Genomic DNA, 15,051 nt, shown 5'->3' on the forward strand with positions numbered 1-15,051 from the left:
GGGCCGCCAGCACGAAGCGCAGGGCCCTTAGAAGAGAGACGTGGAGGCACCACTCACAAGCCCTTGGTCTGGGGTTGCACACTGTCCCGGATTTGTGAGGAGCCTAGGGGCACGTCTGTACCCTGCTCTCCACCTCACTGCCTACACAGAGCCCTTATAAAGATGCACGGCACCGGGTTGGCACCGACGAAGTATTTGTCAGATTGAATTGAGAGAAAATGAAAGTGCTTCGCAAATACACTGATTTGTCATTTGAACAATAGGGAGGATATTTTAGCCTCTTAGCAGCAGAAACGAAGACTTCTCAGGAGAGAAGGGTGTGTGGTGGGACGAGGGGGGAAGTCCTAGAGGGACCCCTGTGAATTGAGGGCAGGGCGGAGAGGTGGGGTGGGTGAGCAAGAAGGGGAAGCGCCCAGAACACTTAGACAGGAAGCAAGTCCCAGGGGAGCATTTCCAGCGAACCACTGTGCTCCTGAGACCCCACCAAGCTTCAGTGATGTTACCAGAAGTCCCCATAAGCTCTGGAGAATGGTTTTTCTTGCAGAAGTCAGGAAAGGGGGTGAATTTGGTGCAGAGACAGCGAATGGGGGGTCAACCACATTCTCTGTAACATATAATAGCTAGAAATGTCTAAAACGCCTATCTTTATGTACGTACACCTGTATCCTATATAAGCAGGTGTATACGGCATGTAAGAATGCCTTAAAATTCCTAAATAATATCTATAGGACACAAGACAATCTACTGAAGGCTCAGCACTCTATAGGAAAATAAATTGCTAACACATACTGAGGACTGTATTAATTAGGTTATATTAGCTCCCGTCACAGAAAATTCCCAAATGTCAGTGGCTGAATATAGTCAGCGTCCAATTCTCCCTCACAAGGATGCCCCCAAGCACTTTTCCCGATGTGCCAGCTACGGGCAGCCCAGCCACGGGAGCTGCCACGTCTCCTAGCACGGGGTGGGTTATTTGCGCATTCAGAGAAAGCTCGACAACATGGGCTATAGCTGGGCTGGTCTGGGGGTACAACGGTGTGTGAAACACAAGTTTCTGCTGTCCCGAAGCCGACCAGCTCACAAGCTCTATTCCATGCATCGGTCCTTAAGGAGATCACATTCACTAGTTGGCTCATTCACTTAGTGGTCGCTGGCCGGGGCCGTGGGGGGGCGACGGCTGTGACGTTGGGTTTTCACCTGAGCCGCTGTTCACCTTCTCAGCCATCACCCCAGGAAAGATTTAGAGTCAACAGGCCTCCATTTGAGCCCTGCTTCCATCATTTCCTGACCATGAGTACTTACTTGGATCAAGTAGCCTCCCTGAGCCTCAGTTTCTTCCTCTGTATAATGGAGGAGATAATACCCCTCTCACAGGCCTGTGGTAAAGCCAAATTGATGGAGCCTGGCAGAGGGCCCAAGCCCCGGGGGGGGGCTCAGCCTCTTCCCTGCCCCCAGCCCGGGAGCATTTCAGCGCAGCTGGGGGCTGGGCACAGCGCATCCCAGGCACGGCAGATGGGAAGGCGCTTTTGCAAGCTCATTTAAGGGCCGTGGGAACATTTGTCAGCATCCACGTGGGGTCTGCCTTCTTTGCAGAGTGATCTGCTCTCTGCCATGGAAAATGCAAGATGACTCCCAGCAGAGCCGGGGCACAGAGGTGGATGGACTGACCCGTTCATCAGCCTCCTCCTCGGGCGGCAGTCCCCAGCCCCGAGCCAAACCTCTGCTGCCCACCAAGCTTCAGCTGATCTTCAGAAGCCTCGGTGCAGGGATGGAAGGCTGGGTTTTGAAGTCTTAGGCCTTAGATCCTCTCCGCGGCACCGCAGGTGTGTGTGTTTTGATTCACCAGGCAGATGTCCAAACAGACAAAGCGAAACCTTCCTTCAGGGGCCAGGGAGAGGGCTGAGCCAGCTTCAGAAGAACGAGAAATCGGCAAGAGGCCGGTGGGTGCTGAGCCCCTGGAAACTCTGATGTTTCAAGTGTCCTTTCTCCTCTTGTTTTCCAGGGAACTTCAAAGGTCTCTGCAAGCAAATCGATCACTTCCCAGAGGATGCAGATTACGAAGCTGACACAGCAGAATATTTCCTCCGTGAGTGCATGCAATTTTTTCTCCCTTCTGGGGGTGGGTCCTGTCCATCCAACCTCCGGAGCACCAAAGGCCAGGACTATCTAGAGATCCCTGTCTCAGCAGAGGGCAGGAAAAAGCTGAGCCTCCCTCCTTTCCTCCTGTCCGGAGGCCAAACCTTCATGCATGCTGTTCCCTCTGCCTACAACCCTCTTCCCTCCCCCTTTGTATGATAAACCACTACCAATCCTCCAGGTCGCAGGCTGAAACATCACCTCCTACAGGAAGTCCTCCGTGCCCCTGCATGGGTTCCCAGAGCACAGCACCTTTATCAATTTGTGGGGTCCTTGTCTATTTGTGTAAACATCTCCCTGGCGGTCTTGGGACCCTCCCTTATCTTGTCCACTTGTTCTTATTCCCAGCCCCGTGCCCTGCACATAGTAAGTGCTCAGTAAATAGTTCTTGAATAACTGAATGAAGAAACTCATCAGGCAGTGTCAGACTGGAACTTCTCCTGAGACAATACGTGAGATTTATTTTTCTTCCCCCACGATCAAGTCAAGGTTAAATCTTTAAGTAAGAGTGGTGACCTTAAATCCACCTGAGGCATATTATCAGAGAAAGCATTTTGAGTCCCAAAGAAAATTTCTCAAGAATCAGCAAAAACCAACAAGGTAAAATGCTCCCTGAGAAAGGGATTTCCAGGAGAGGGGCTGAGGGTCCTTGATGCCTGGGACAGCAAAGCCACCTGAGCAGAAGTGGTTGAAAGCTCTGCTCCGGGCTCTCAGGAGGCTCTTCCAGAAGAGGTTTGCTCTCTTCCCAGGAGCATGCCCACCTGCCGCCCCCAGTGCCCTTCCCAGCTGCTCAGAGGCCGCTAATGCCTCCCTTCCTTCCCATCCCCCACAGCAGAACTGCTAGCATCACCCTCCGTTCACTTTTATGGAAAGTGTAGGAGGCATTTCATCACATGGATCACCCTGTCTCTTTCAATAACTACTCCTCACATCAAAGCCAACTCCCGGGTCAGCCTGGAATCAACCTGGTTTCATTGAAAAGCACACAGAACATGAAGTCAGCCAGGCAGCGAGGAGGAGAAAGGAAGGAAACACGATGTAATTTATAGACTTCTTTTTAAAGGAAGAAAAGTATCTTACAGTGCTCATCATTTCCTTTTTCGAATTCCTGAAAGACACTGCTCTTAAATGGAATTCCTAAAAGACCGTTTGATCGTGCTCCCCCCCCTTACCATGTTGGGACTCTTGAAGGAGCTGGGGGGTGGGGGGGTGGCGTAAGGGCAGGCTGAGAAAATTGAGGGGAACGAATGGCGTGCCGTCTGTGGCCCCAGGCAGCTGGCCCTGGGAGTCGGGCACGGCACAGATGCAGCCTGCTGGTGGAGGTAGAAGTGGGGGACCAAAGCTCAGCCTCACACCGGGAGCCCCACTGGTTGAGCGCAGTGAGGATGTAATACCTAATCAGCTAGCCACCAAGGGGTGGGCGTAGGAACTTTGTCTCCTTCATGGCTGTGTCCCAAACAGCTTCTGGAATAGAGTAGGTGCTCCATAAATGTTGTCTGTTAACTAAAGGACAGATATAGGATTCTTCAGTGGCTATTTCTACCTACTCTATACCTCCATCTCCTTATTATTAAAGAGAGAAATGCTTAGAGTGTTTAGTTCATTTTGGTGCCCCTGGACAAAAGACTCGAACTGGTGGTGTTAACAGGGCAGGATTCCAAGGCTCTGATTTAAGCCTACTTAATCCAACAGTATTTTTTTGAGTATTTGTAACAAGAGTTGGCAAACTTTTTGTATAAAGGGCCAGACAGTAAATATATTAGGTTTTGTGGGCCGTACAGCCTCTCTCCCAACTACCCGAGGCCGTCCTTGGAGTATAGACAGATGCTCCAAGGAAACTTAACTTCATTTACAAAAACAGGCAGCAGGCTGCATTTGGCATGGTTTGCTGACCCCTGATCTATAATATGCTAATCTTGGGCTAAACAACAAAGGTAATTTTTGGAAGTTGCAAGATGTGAGTTCCTATCATTCTCTAATAGATTCTAATCGTAATTAGATTCTCTCATTTTTATTAAGCCCTAACCTGGTTGGCTAGAGAAGCTGGAAGGCCGGGATCATTCTTCTAGAAGGATCCCTAGGCCCACTGAAGTGGGTGGAGCTAAGGCCCAGGGAGGTGGATGGAGCTTCTCCCAGAGGTGGGAGCACTCCTCCCACAGGGAGGTGGGCGGGGCTGTGCCTGGGGTGGGCGGGGCTGCCGCTGGTGGGCGGGGCCTGAGCCAGCTCCCAATTCGGGTCTGTTACACCCATCCTCACTGTGAGCCTGCCACGTGGGAGGGCAGGAGAGGGGCTCACTGTCTAGAAACAGTCCCAGGAAGGTAGCACGTATGCCATGACGCAGGCAGGGTTAGAAGAAAGCATGTGGTGCTGAGGGTGCCTGGCTCCTAACCCAAACCAGAGATCATTCCAGAAGGAATGAGACTTGGCCTCTAGAAGCATTCACTCATTTACTGATGAGACATTCAGTAAGCGCTCACTCCGTGCAGGACACTGTTGTCTCAGTACAGGGGATCCAAGGGTGGAACAAACAATGCTGGCCCCTCTGTGAACATGATACTCTAGTGAAGGGAGCAAGCAGGGAGCAGGAGCAGGAATAACCCCCTCAGATGGTTTCAGAGCTGTGAGGGGGCGGGTGGAGGGCAGGGAGGGGTCACCTAGATGAGGTAGGACAGCTTCTCTAAATGAAGAAGAGGAAGGAGCTAAGATGATTTGGGGGAACACATCCCTGAGAAGGGACTGGCAAAAGGGCAAAGGCCTTACAAAGGCAGGGCAGAGAAGGGGAGTTTGGGGGTCAGCGGGGAGGCCGGACTGGCTGAGCACAGGGCACGAAGGGAGGGCATCCCACAGCATGAGGTCGGAGAGGTAGCTGAGGAGCTCCAACATGTTGGGAAGAAATCGGATCTCATTCTAAGTGTGATGGGAACCACGAGCAGGGGACACTGATTTGGAAGGTCAGTTCTGGCTGCTGGCTGGGGAGGCGGGGAAGCTAGTCGGGGCTGTTGCGGACATCCTGGACGTCCTGATGAGAGGCTATGGCCGTTGGACCAGAGTGTTAGCTGTGGGGATGGCGAGAAGTGAGGGGCTGTTTGGGAGACAGGGCTGAGAGGAGTGGGGTGGCCAGGCCATTGGGGGTGGGCCCTGGGACAGGACCCTGCTGTGTTTCCAAAGGACAGCAGAGAACTGTGAGGAGGGACAGGGTGGGGGCAGGTGACCTAAGGGGGTGGAAAGGGGCTCAGCAAAGAGAGACACTCTGGCGTTGACCGTTCACACCCAACATTCCTCAGACTCAGAGGGGCAGTGGGACAGGCAGGGTGGGCCCCAGAAAGACGGCTGGAGCTCCTGCTCTTACCAAGGACAGGGACACAGTCTACCAGACCTTGCTCAACCAAAGGGCAGGATCTGTTGAGAGCCTGACACAGGGCCAGCACCCTTCTGGAATGGACAGAGGCCTGACCATGTGGAAGTGTGGGACGGTGGACCTCGCCTGGCAGAGCCATAGCTCTCGAAAAACCCTCTGAGTGTCTTCTCTCGGCTCTGTGGGGCTGAGCGTCCTGGTACTCAGGAGGCCAGAAAAGATCTGAGCCACCCCAGGGGCCATGGGTCCTTTTGGCTGCAGACAAAATAAAGACCTGGCCCTCCCGACACCTGCAATCTATAATAAATGAAATGAACAAGTTAATTATATAGTCTGTTAAACTATGAGGAGTGATATGGAGAAAAATCCAGCAGGAAAGGGGGATAGGAAATTCCAGAGTGGGGGTGGGCGTCAATAAAATCCTCCCTGTGAAGTCTGAGTAAAGGTCTGAAGGAGGTGAGAGGGAGGGAGCCATATGGAAAGCCGAGGGGAGAATGTTCCAGGCAGAAGGAACAGCAAGTACAAAGGCCCTGAGATGGGAGCATGCCCGGAATGTTTGAGGAACAGGTCTGAGGCCAGAAAGACAAGAGTAGAGTGAGCAAGAGGCTCACTCGAGCAAGGAAGAGCCAATGCAGAGATGCCCAGAGGCCCCGGCAGGTCATAGAAAGGGCTTGGGTATTGCAGAAAGCCATCAGAGGGTCTCACATTCTACAGGACCCTCTGGTTGCTACATTCATAAGAGACTGAAATAGGACAAGGGCAGGACCAGGCAGAACAGTTAGGAGCCTGCTGGCAATAATCTAGACAAGAGAAGATGTCCTGAACCAAGGTAGAAGCAGTGAAGGAGATGGGAAGGGGTCAGAGCTGGAAAATATTCCCAAGGATCTGCAGATAGGATTTCCAGAAAGTCTGCATGTGGATTTCCCAGGGAAGGAAGGAGTCAGGCTCAGTCCAAGGCTGGGATTGGGGAGAATGGGAAGCTCAGTGTCAGCCACCTTAAGTCAGAGAGGCCTATTTCCCTGGGGAAATGCCCTGGAGTCTGGGACTCCCAGGACAAGTCCTGGCCCAAGACAGGAGTGTGCCTGTTGTCAGCAGGCAGATGATATCTAAAGCCACGAGACTTGATGAATGGACCAAGGCAGCAGAGCAGAGAAGAGGGGCAGGGTCTGAGCCCCAGGATGCCAAGGCTTAGAGGCCAGGAAGATGAGAAGGGCCCGGGGAGGGGGCTGAGGAGGGTGGCAAGTAGGGGACCTGGGTCACCCCTACCATCCTCATTCCACCAGCTGGACTGAGGATCTAGAGCTGAGAGGAAGGAGAGAGAATGCCAGAAGGACATGGCTGGACAGGAATGCAGAGCTCATCTCCTGGGCTGGCAAAGAAAGTGGGGCTCACTTGCTCTCACACCATCAGGCCAATTTTTGGGCATCGTCCAGAGCCTCTTGGGGGGCCTGGCAGAAGGCAGGCACCCAATCAATATCTGATGGAATGAATGAATGATTGAATGCCCTTAGCCCCCCACCCCCATAGGTATTTGAGGAGTTCCACGGCTTCTCTGGAACCACAGAATCCTGGGCCTCCTGACATCTCAGCCCCATGAAGGTGTGGCCAGTGTGGCCCTCACCCACCCATCACTAGCTTACGCAGGAACAAATGATGACCAGACCTGTTTTCCCAGCAAGCTCTGGGGGGCCACCGATGTGTCTGCTCTGGTGTTTCCCCATCCTTATCCCTCCTTAGCAAAGCGGGAGTGCAGGTGAAGACAGAGGCAGTGGTGACCCGGGTGTGACTTCCTTTGATTGCCAGTGTTTGTCCGTGTGTCTGTCTTTATGCACGAGGGGGTGAGTCTGCTGTGTTCTGTGTCATTTGGCGCCTGTGCGTCCATGCATCTGAGCGTCTGTCTGAACATGTAAGTGCATGGCTGCTTGTGTCTGCTTGTGTGTCTGTGGGTCCCTGCAGGGTGTGTGTGTGTGTGTGTGTGTGTGTCCAGGAGATAGGAGTCGGTATTTCCCAGGGGCCACAGTGTGATTTGGAAACATCCAAAGCTGCCGCCCTTGCCCACTCACATCCATGCAACCAGAGCAAACATTTCTGCAAACAGGGCCAACCCCCTGCAAGCCACACAGGGTGACACTCTCAGTTCCGTACTGGTTCATTTCTTTAAGTGCTGGTTGCACCCAGCAGGCTGACTTCACCACCTGGTCCTGACTCACAACTGGCACTGGGATAACCACCAGCCTACGGAACCCCAGGCCCATGAGAAACTGCACCGGTCCCTTCTGCCACGATGAGAACTAACATTTCCTGGCGCTCTGCACAGACCAGGCGCTGTTGTAATTGCTTAAAAGGTCTTGACTCATGGCTCTCATCGCAGGCTGTGAGCTGGGTGTGCTCACGATCTCCCTACGGCAGGGGGACAACCGAGGCTCAGGAGGGCCGCCTCCCTCCCGACTTGGTGCCGCTGATCCACAGCCCCGGGCACAACAGGGAATGGGACAGCCTCTGGCGCCTCCTCCGCAGATACCACTCCCCCAGGAAGCTCACGGAGCTTCCAGAATTCTTTTCCTATGTCATTCTATACAGCACACTTGACTACTTTAGACATTATCTGCGTTCCCCTTCACAACACCCTGGGAGGTAGGTCCTGTCGGTGTCCCCATTACCCAGACGAGAAAGGGGAGGCACAGAGGCTACCCAGCCAGTGGGGGGGGGACTGGGCTGGGGCCCCAAGGAGGCCACGTGTGGAGCCCAGACTCTTAACCGCCACTCTTGGCTCCTCTCTCTCCCCTCATCCGCTGTCTTGCCCTTCCTCTTCCTCCTTCCCTGAGGATGGTCTCCTCCAGGAACACCTCCTCCCTCCTCCTCCTTCCCCTGTGCTCCCTCCCCCTCTCCCCCGCTCTCTCTCACATTCATACACACATGCACACACAGACGTCCGTGGTCCTGGCCACCCCATCCAGCACAGCCTGGAGGGGAACGAGGGAGAGATGCCCAAGAGCTTAGAAGCTCCTCCTGAGCCACTCCTGGGCCAACCTGTCCTTTACGAATGGGCCAAATCCCAAGTGGGATAGCAAACATTAAGAGTTGAGCCCCATGTCCAGAAAATCAGGAGCCCGTCCTCCATACACCTGGTAACAGCAACCATTCTGATCGAAAGCCACAAGTGACACAGGTCATAGATAGGACGGTGCCCTGGCCTGGCTGAGTGGCCCCCGAGGGGAGGTCTGGGGCACACAGGACCATCAGAGACAGACAGCACCCTAGAGATCATCTAATCCAGACAAGGAAGTGGAAGCCAGTCACCCCACGTGATTTGCACAAGTTCCTCCTGCGCCGTCACTAAACCCTGGGGCTCCCCAAGCCCCAAAGCTAGCCCTCACCCTTCCACGGGCAGGCTCTCCTGTGCTCACCTCTGTGTCTACGACCCCCCATTTACAGCTTCAGCCCAGACCACACCTCTGTGCCCTGAGCCCGCACATCCACCGGTGAGCCCCTGACCCTGGCCTGACCTTGGCCTGCCTCATTTCCTTTAGAGCTCCCCAAGCCCTCCAGGGGCTCTTTGTGATCCACGGTCTTCCAGTTCCCTGAGCAAGGATTCTTCCTCCAGCCCTGCTCACGCTGCTTCCTCTCGCTGGAACACTCCACACCCTGTCTCTTTTCTGCCCTGTTGGCTTCTCCTTATCCATCAGATGCTAGCTCCAACATCACTCCCTTCGGGAAGCCCTCCTTGATCCCCACATGAGCTCAGAGGGGCGGGAGGCGCAGGCCTGAGAGCCAGGGTGTGCAATGGTCAGACACCCAGACCCTAGAGGCAGACCGCCTGGGTTCACAATCCAGCTTCTCCACTTCCGTGCTGGGTGGACTCAGAGAAATGTGAGTCTCTGTGCCTCAGTTTTAGCTGCTGTATGAGGGGGTAATTCCAATACTTACTTCGCAGAGTTGTAGTGAGAACTGATGAGTTAATATACATACAGTGCTTAGAACCGTCCCAGCATACACTAAACACTCACTGAACATTAGCCCTCTACACGCGACATTAGCCCGTCACCTGGCTTCGTGGTGCCATATGGATACCTTCCAACTCATAGCACTTTATCCTGGTTGATAATTATATGTTTATCTGTATTATTATCTGGTGACATACATCTCCTTCATGAGAACCTAAGCCCCACAAAAACATGGACCAGGCCTGTTTTTGAACCCCTAGCTCTCCCATGCCCAGCCTGGAACCTGGCACCATGGTGGGCATTCAGTCTGTATTTACTCACTGAACTCACAGCTGATCAAAAGCAAAGCATCTCCCCTCCCTGGACCACGCGGCCTTTCCCCGGTACAGCATATTACATGCTCAGCCAGAAAGAGCCAGACTGCAGCTCGTAGGCCAAATCTGGCCCACCAACTGTTTTTGCAAATAAAGTTTTATTGGAAAAGGACCACACTCATTTGTTTACATATTGCCTAAGGCTGTTTTCATGTTACAACAGCGAAGTTGGGTAGTTGCAATAGAGAACATATGGCTAGCAAAGCCAGAAATAGCTACTCTCTGTCCTTTGACAGAAAGTTTGCCAATACCGGCTTTAGGTATTTATAATCTCCATGATGCCAAGGCCACGGCTTCGTGGGGTTGGTCTGAGGTTTCAGTGGGTTTATCCACGTGCCAGGATGGGGCCTGGCACATAGGAAGAGCTCCATAAATGTTGGTAGGTACTGCGTGGTTCCATATGCTTACTCGTAGGAGATCAATAAATACTTATTCATTGAATAAATCAGATACCTTCTGCTCCTCATGACAGATTTTAGCACTGAAACCACACTAGCTTCGGTGGGAATCAAGACAATTCATGGGCAAGTAGTATCTGGATGAAGGAGGGGGGAAACAATAGAAGTAATAAATATCATACCTTTTACTATACACTTTCCAGGTTGGAACCAGCACAGATAGGATCCAGTTTAATCTTGACAACAGCGCTTCTCAAACTTCCGTGTGCATACGACTTGGGTTACACACTTTTGTTAAAATGTAGATTCTAACAGCTGCAGAGTGAGGCCTGAGACCCTGCAGTTCTAACAAACTTCCCATGATGCTTCCTGGGCTGCTGGCCCTCCGACTGCCCCCCCCCCCCCCCCCCCCCCGCCGCCAAGCAGCAGGGCCTTACATTCCTGTAAGCTGGATGGTAGGGTTCCTTTTCCCATTCTGCAGGACGCAGAAACAGACCCAGAGAGGTAAAGACCCTTGCCCTTGGCCACGCTGTGAAGGAGTGACAAAGCCAGGGTAAGAACTCAGGGGCACCCCCAAATCCCCACTCTGCCTATGATACCACCCAGCCAGAAAGACCTCCTTCGAGAAACTTCTCCAATGTAGGAGCCCCTGAAGTCACTTCCTGCCCAGCCTGAATCTGGGTCCTGTAAACTTCAGCCTCCCTAGGCATGGTGCTGTTTACTGGCTGTCCCCTGTCACCTTCGTCCTGGGCAAACCTCTTCCGAGAGAGGCTAGTGTTTGGGTTGGCTCTGCTGGGCTGGAGAGGCTACTGTTTGTACCGCCCGCTGGTTACCCTGCTCTTGAGCACATCATAAGCTGCTTGGGACCTTCTGAAGTAGTCCCATTACTCTCTGGGGCTGCAACTCAGCAGACCTCTCTCTCCAGCCTCCTTCCATCTTGTCTTTGCACACACGTCCGTGCGCACACACGCGCGCGCGCACACACACACACACACACACACACACGGCTGCACACACAGCATCCCAGCTCCCTCCACAGCTGGTGCTCCCTCTCTCTGCTGTCTGGAAGGCTAAGTTGGGATATCCGGGCTCTGCCGGCAGGCTGAGCCGACGCCATCAAGCCCCAGCTGCCTGGGAGGCATTTGCTCTGAGGGTGCAGGCTGGGTTTGCCAAATGTGGGCATACGGTGGGCAGGAAGCACCGCTTTCTCGGAGGGAAAAGACTGGAGAGCTTCCTCCCCGGCTCTGCTCCTCTGAGCCACCGCGGCTGCCCCTCTTGGAAGTCACACCAACCTGTCTTTCCCCCTTTTTGCTGTCACCCTCCATTCCCAGCTGGTCAGACATCACATCCACACAGAGAGGGCAGAAGCATAAGAAATCATCTAACGGTCCACCCCCACTTTTATACATGGGGAAACCAGAGAGGGCGAGGTACCTGTCTCAGCCACACAGCACGTGAGTGGCACAGCTGGGACCCCAAACCCAGAACTCTATACTCTGCAGCACCCTCCCCAGGCTCCTTGGAAGCCCCACAGGGAGAGTGCAGGGTGGTCCAAAAGTAGGGCTGATCTGAACTTGAATCCTGACTCATGAGCTGGGCTGTCTTGGGCAAGTTACTTTGCCTCTCTGAACTTCAGTTTTCTTGTCTATAAACTGGAGCTAAAAAACACAGCCCCCTGGGCTGTTATGAGGATTACATTAGAGAATGCATGTTAGGTACTCATTCACGACTCAACACAGAGTAGGTGCTTATCAAAGATTCTCTCTTCTCTCCTGAGTCTTCAATAAGCTCCCCTATCCCCAGGTGCTTACAAAGAGGATTTAGGCAGCACTGAGTGTGTGTGTCCAGATATCATGTATGCATGTGTAGGGGTGTGGGGGCTGGGGGATCGGACTGGGGACACAACAGTTGTCTTAAAATGGCTTGCACGGGGGGAATGTCCACTCAGATCTGGGGGGAGGCGGTCCGTCCCTGCTTACGGGAGAGGAGAGCCCGATTGCCCAGTAACCCAGCTGCTCCCCTTGCATGCCTCATCCTCTGGCCCCTAGTTCAGGTTCACTCTTCTTCAAGTCCCCCTAAAATAATCCATTCACCCAACAGCCTCAGTAAGCAGTGCAGACTTCCTGAAGATCCAGGGGGAAGAGACAGGAGGAGTTTTATATCACACATCACAGCCAACTGCCTAAAATCCTCTTGGAAAAATTCCTCAAGTTCTATACAGAAAAACTCCCTTCTCCACAGATTTCTGTGGCCACACTACCACCAAAAGGGATGGGGAGCGAGGGGAAACTCTACTCCTGGCGACTTCCTCTCCAAAATGCACATCCCCAGCCAACCAACCCCTCCGGCTCACCCCAGGCTGAGCCAAGGGGCCCTAAACTTCTTCAGAAGCCACTTAACCCAGACATGTAAAGAAATCCTCCTTTCCCTCCCAGGAGCCTCCAGACGCTCTGCCTCCTGCCTGGCCCACAGCTCCCAGGACAGGGACTCAAGCCCTGAGGTCACCACCACCTTATTTGAATCTGGAGAGAAGGACTATTGTACTCTCCAGAGACACTTTGTGGAGGACCCGGCACCTCTGGGTCCCCATCCGTACACTGCCCCCCACATGCGCCCCCTGCTGGCCTGGCCTGCCCCCCCCACCTGCCATAATGCGTCCCTCTGCCCTCCAGTCCTCCCACATGCAGAAGTAAAATGTTCCTGAGGGTGTTCTTTTCTTGTGCCTGTTTGTCGGTCCTTCCTTCTCACTTTATCCTGAAGGCGTTTGTTGTTTTTTTTTTTGGTTTTTGTTTTTCACTTGTTCTTTTCTTGGCAACATGTCTGCTTCTTCCTCTGTCTGGACTGCCTCACCACATTTATTCACTCAGTGAGCCTTCACTGGGGACCTGCGGTGTCTCCAGCACCCACCGAGGTGGTGGGGACAGAGAGATTAAAAAGAGAGAACTAAAAAACAAAAACAAAAACAAATAGCCACAGTTCTTGCCTTCATGGGACCACACAGCTTGTGGAAGCATATATAGAAACAAGTTTTTCCTGTACTATCCTTTATCCAGCCTTTACTACATGTCCTCAGAGACTTATCCAAGTGCATTATCAGAATCAGCTCATTTTATCCTCATGGCAGTCTGAGGAGGCGGGCACTATGACCACCCCATTTTACAGATGGGGAAATTGAGGCACAGAGAGACAATTCGCCCCACCCTATGTAGCTAATACACGCCAAAGCCAGATTCAGATCCAGGCCATGTGGCTCCTTCACCACGCACACACTGCCCCAGGTGGCCCAGCACACAGGAAGGGACGGATCGCTCTGCTTAAGCAAGTCAGGGAAGGCTTGACAGAGGAGGCGAGTTTGGGTTGAGTTTTGATGGATGGATAGAAGTTCGCTGAGTCAGAAAGAGCAGGAAAAGCATTCTAGTGAGAAAGGTCAGTATGTCAAAAGTCAGAAGCATGCAATGACATGACGTGGGAAGTTTGCTGTGGCTAGACCAGAGGGGACGTGGGAACCAGGAGGCATGAGGCCGGAGATGGGCTGAGACCAAGTTACATGGGGCCCTGTGGGCCTCATGAGGCACTGGCGTTTGGTCCTGTAGGCAGACGGGAGCCCCTGAAGGGCTGCAAGGTAGACACTGGCTTGTTCCCCCTTCCCTCCCCCGCTAAACAAACTTGACTATGGCCCCGTGTCCACGAAACACCCACTCCCGTGGGCCACTCTCTCCCCCATGCGTCCCTCTGGCTCACAGCTGGGCCATTCTCTCTCTCACTGACCGCCCCCCCCAACATGTTCCTCAGGGGCTGTGAGGGCCTCGAGCATTTTCCCGATCCTGAGTGTGATTCTGCTCTTCATGGGTGGACTCTGCATCGCAGCCAGCGAGTTCTACAAGACTCGACACAACATCATCCTGAGTGCCGGCATCTTCTTCGTGTCTGCAGGTAATGGCCTCTGAGCTGGGCGGGCCAGACCCCGGGCCTGCCTGTGGGGAGAAGGCCGAGGTTTGGGTGCTCCGTGGCTGGGAGGACCTGACAAAGACAGGAGGGAGGGAGAAGAGGAAATCTTGAGGACTTGCAACAGGTCATGTCATAGGGAAGGCAGGTTATGCTGGGGCTCCTGCCCCACAGTAACATCCAAGCCCCCAGCTGAGTCCTCCAGGAACGTCCTGCGACTCGGTCTCTCAGCCCAAGGGCCCATCTCCCTCTCACCTTTTAGAAAAGGGTCTAAATCCCAGGTCTCTCTCAGAATACGGGGCCTATCCTCACTGCCCTGTCCCCTCACTGTCCCACCCCGGGGGGGAGCAGGCAGGCAGGCACCTAAAACCACAGACAGGCACCTAAAACCTGTTACAGGACAAGTCACATTGCTTCAGATGCCAGAAAAAGCCTATGGCCATACTTACCACACCCCGGCCCCCAACAGCTTCCCATGTGCTAATTCATTCAATCCTCTCCATGGCCCTGCAAGAGGGAGTCCTATCACCCCCACCACACACACACACACACACAGACACACACACACACACCACACACACACACACACATACACTTTACAGGTCTGCGAACTCTGACTCAGGTCGTCTTGCCAAAGGCTTTGAATCTAGGCAGTCTGACTCCAGGATCCAGTGCCAACCCCCTGCTATACGAGCTTCAAACCTCAGTGTAGCCTTGATCAAGTTACTTAACCTCTCTGCAATCCATTTCCTCATTCGCAAACCCCCAGAACAGCACCGCACAGCCAAGGCGGGTAGCAAACGCTCAATAAACAGTACCTCTTATTAGTAGTCCACACGTGGTGGTAGAATGCCTCCCTCTCCTCTCCTCTCCTCCCCTAGCATTGTTTCCATCAGCCC

General features: G+C 53.4%; 1 protein-coding gene across 1 annotated transcript in view; it reads left to right on the forward strand.

Annotated features, from left to right (window-relative positions):
* Positions 1 to 15,051, forward strand: part of CACNG2 (calcium voltage-gated channel auxiliary subunit gamma 2) — a 112,855-nt gene that overhangs the window by 93,735 nt on the left and 4,069 nt on the right. Inside the window, exons 2-3 of the mRNA XM_025882170.2 lie at positions 2,003 to 2,086; positions 14,000 to 14,140. Coding sequence (XP_025737955.1) covers positions 2,003 to 2,086; positions 14,000 to 14,140 — 225 coding nt within the window. The remainder of the gene's footprint in view (positions 1 to 2,002; positions 2,087 to 13,999; positions 14,141 to 15,051) is intronic.

The sequence above is a fragment of the Callorhinus ursinus genome, unplaced genomic scaffold (assembly GCF_003265705.2).
Source record: "Callorhinus ursinus isolate GAN/ISIS: 27379988/994484 unplaced genomic scaffold, GSC_fseal_2.0 scaffold48, whole genome shotgun sequence".
NCBI classification, from domain to species: Eukaryota; Metazoa; Chordata; class Mammalia; order Carnivora; family Otariidae; genus Callorhinus; species Callorhinus ursinus.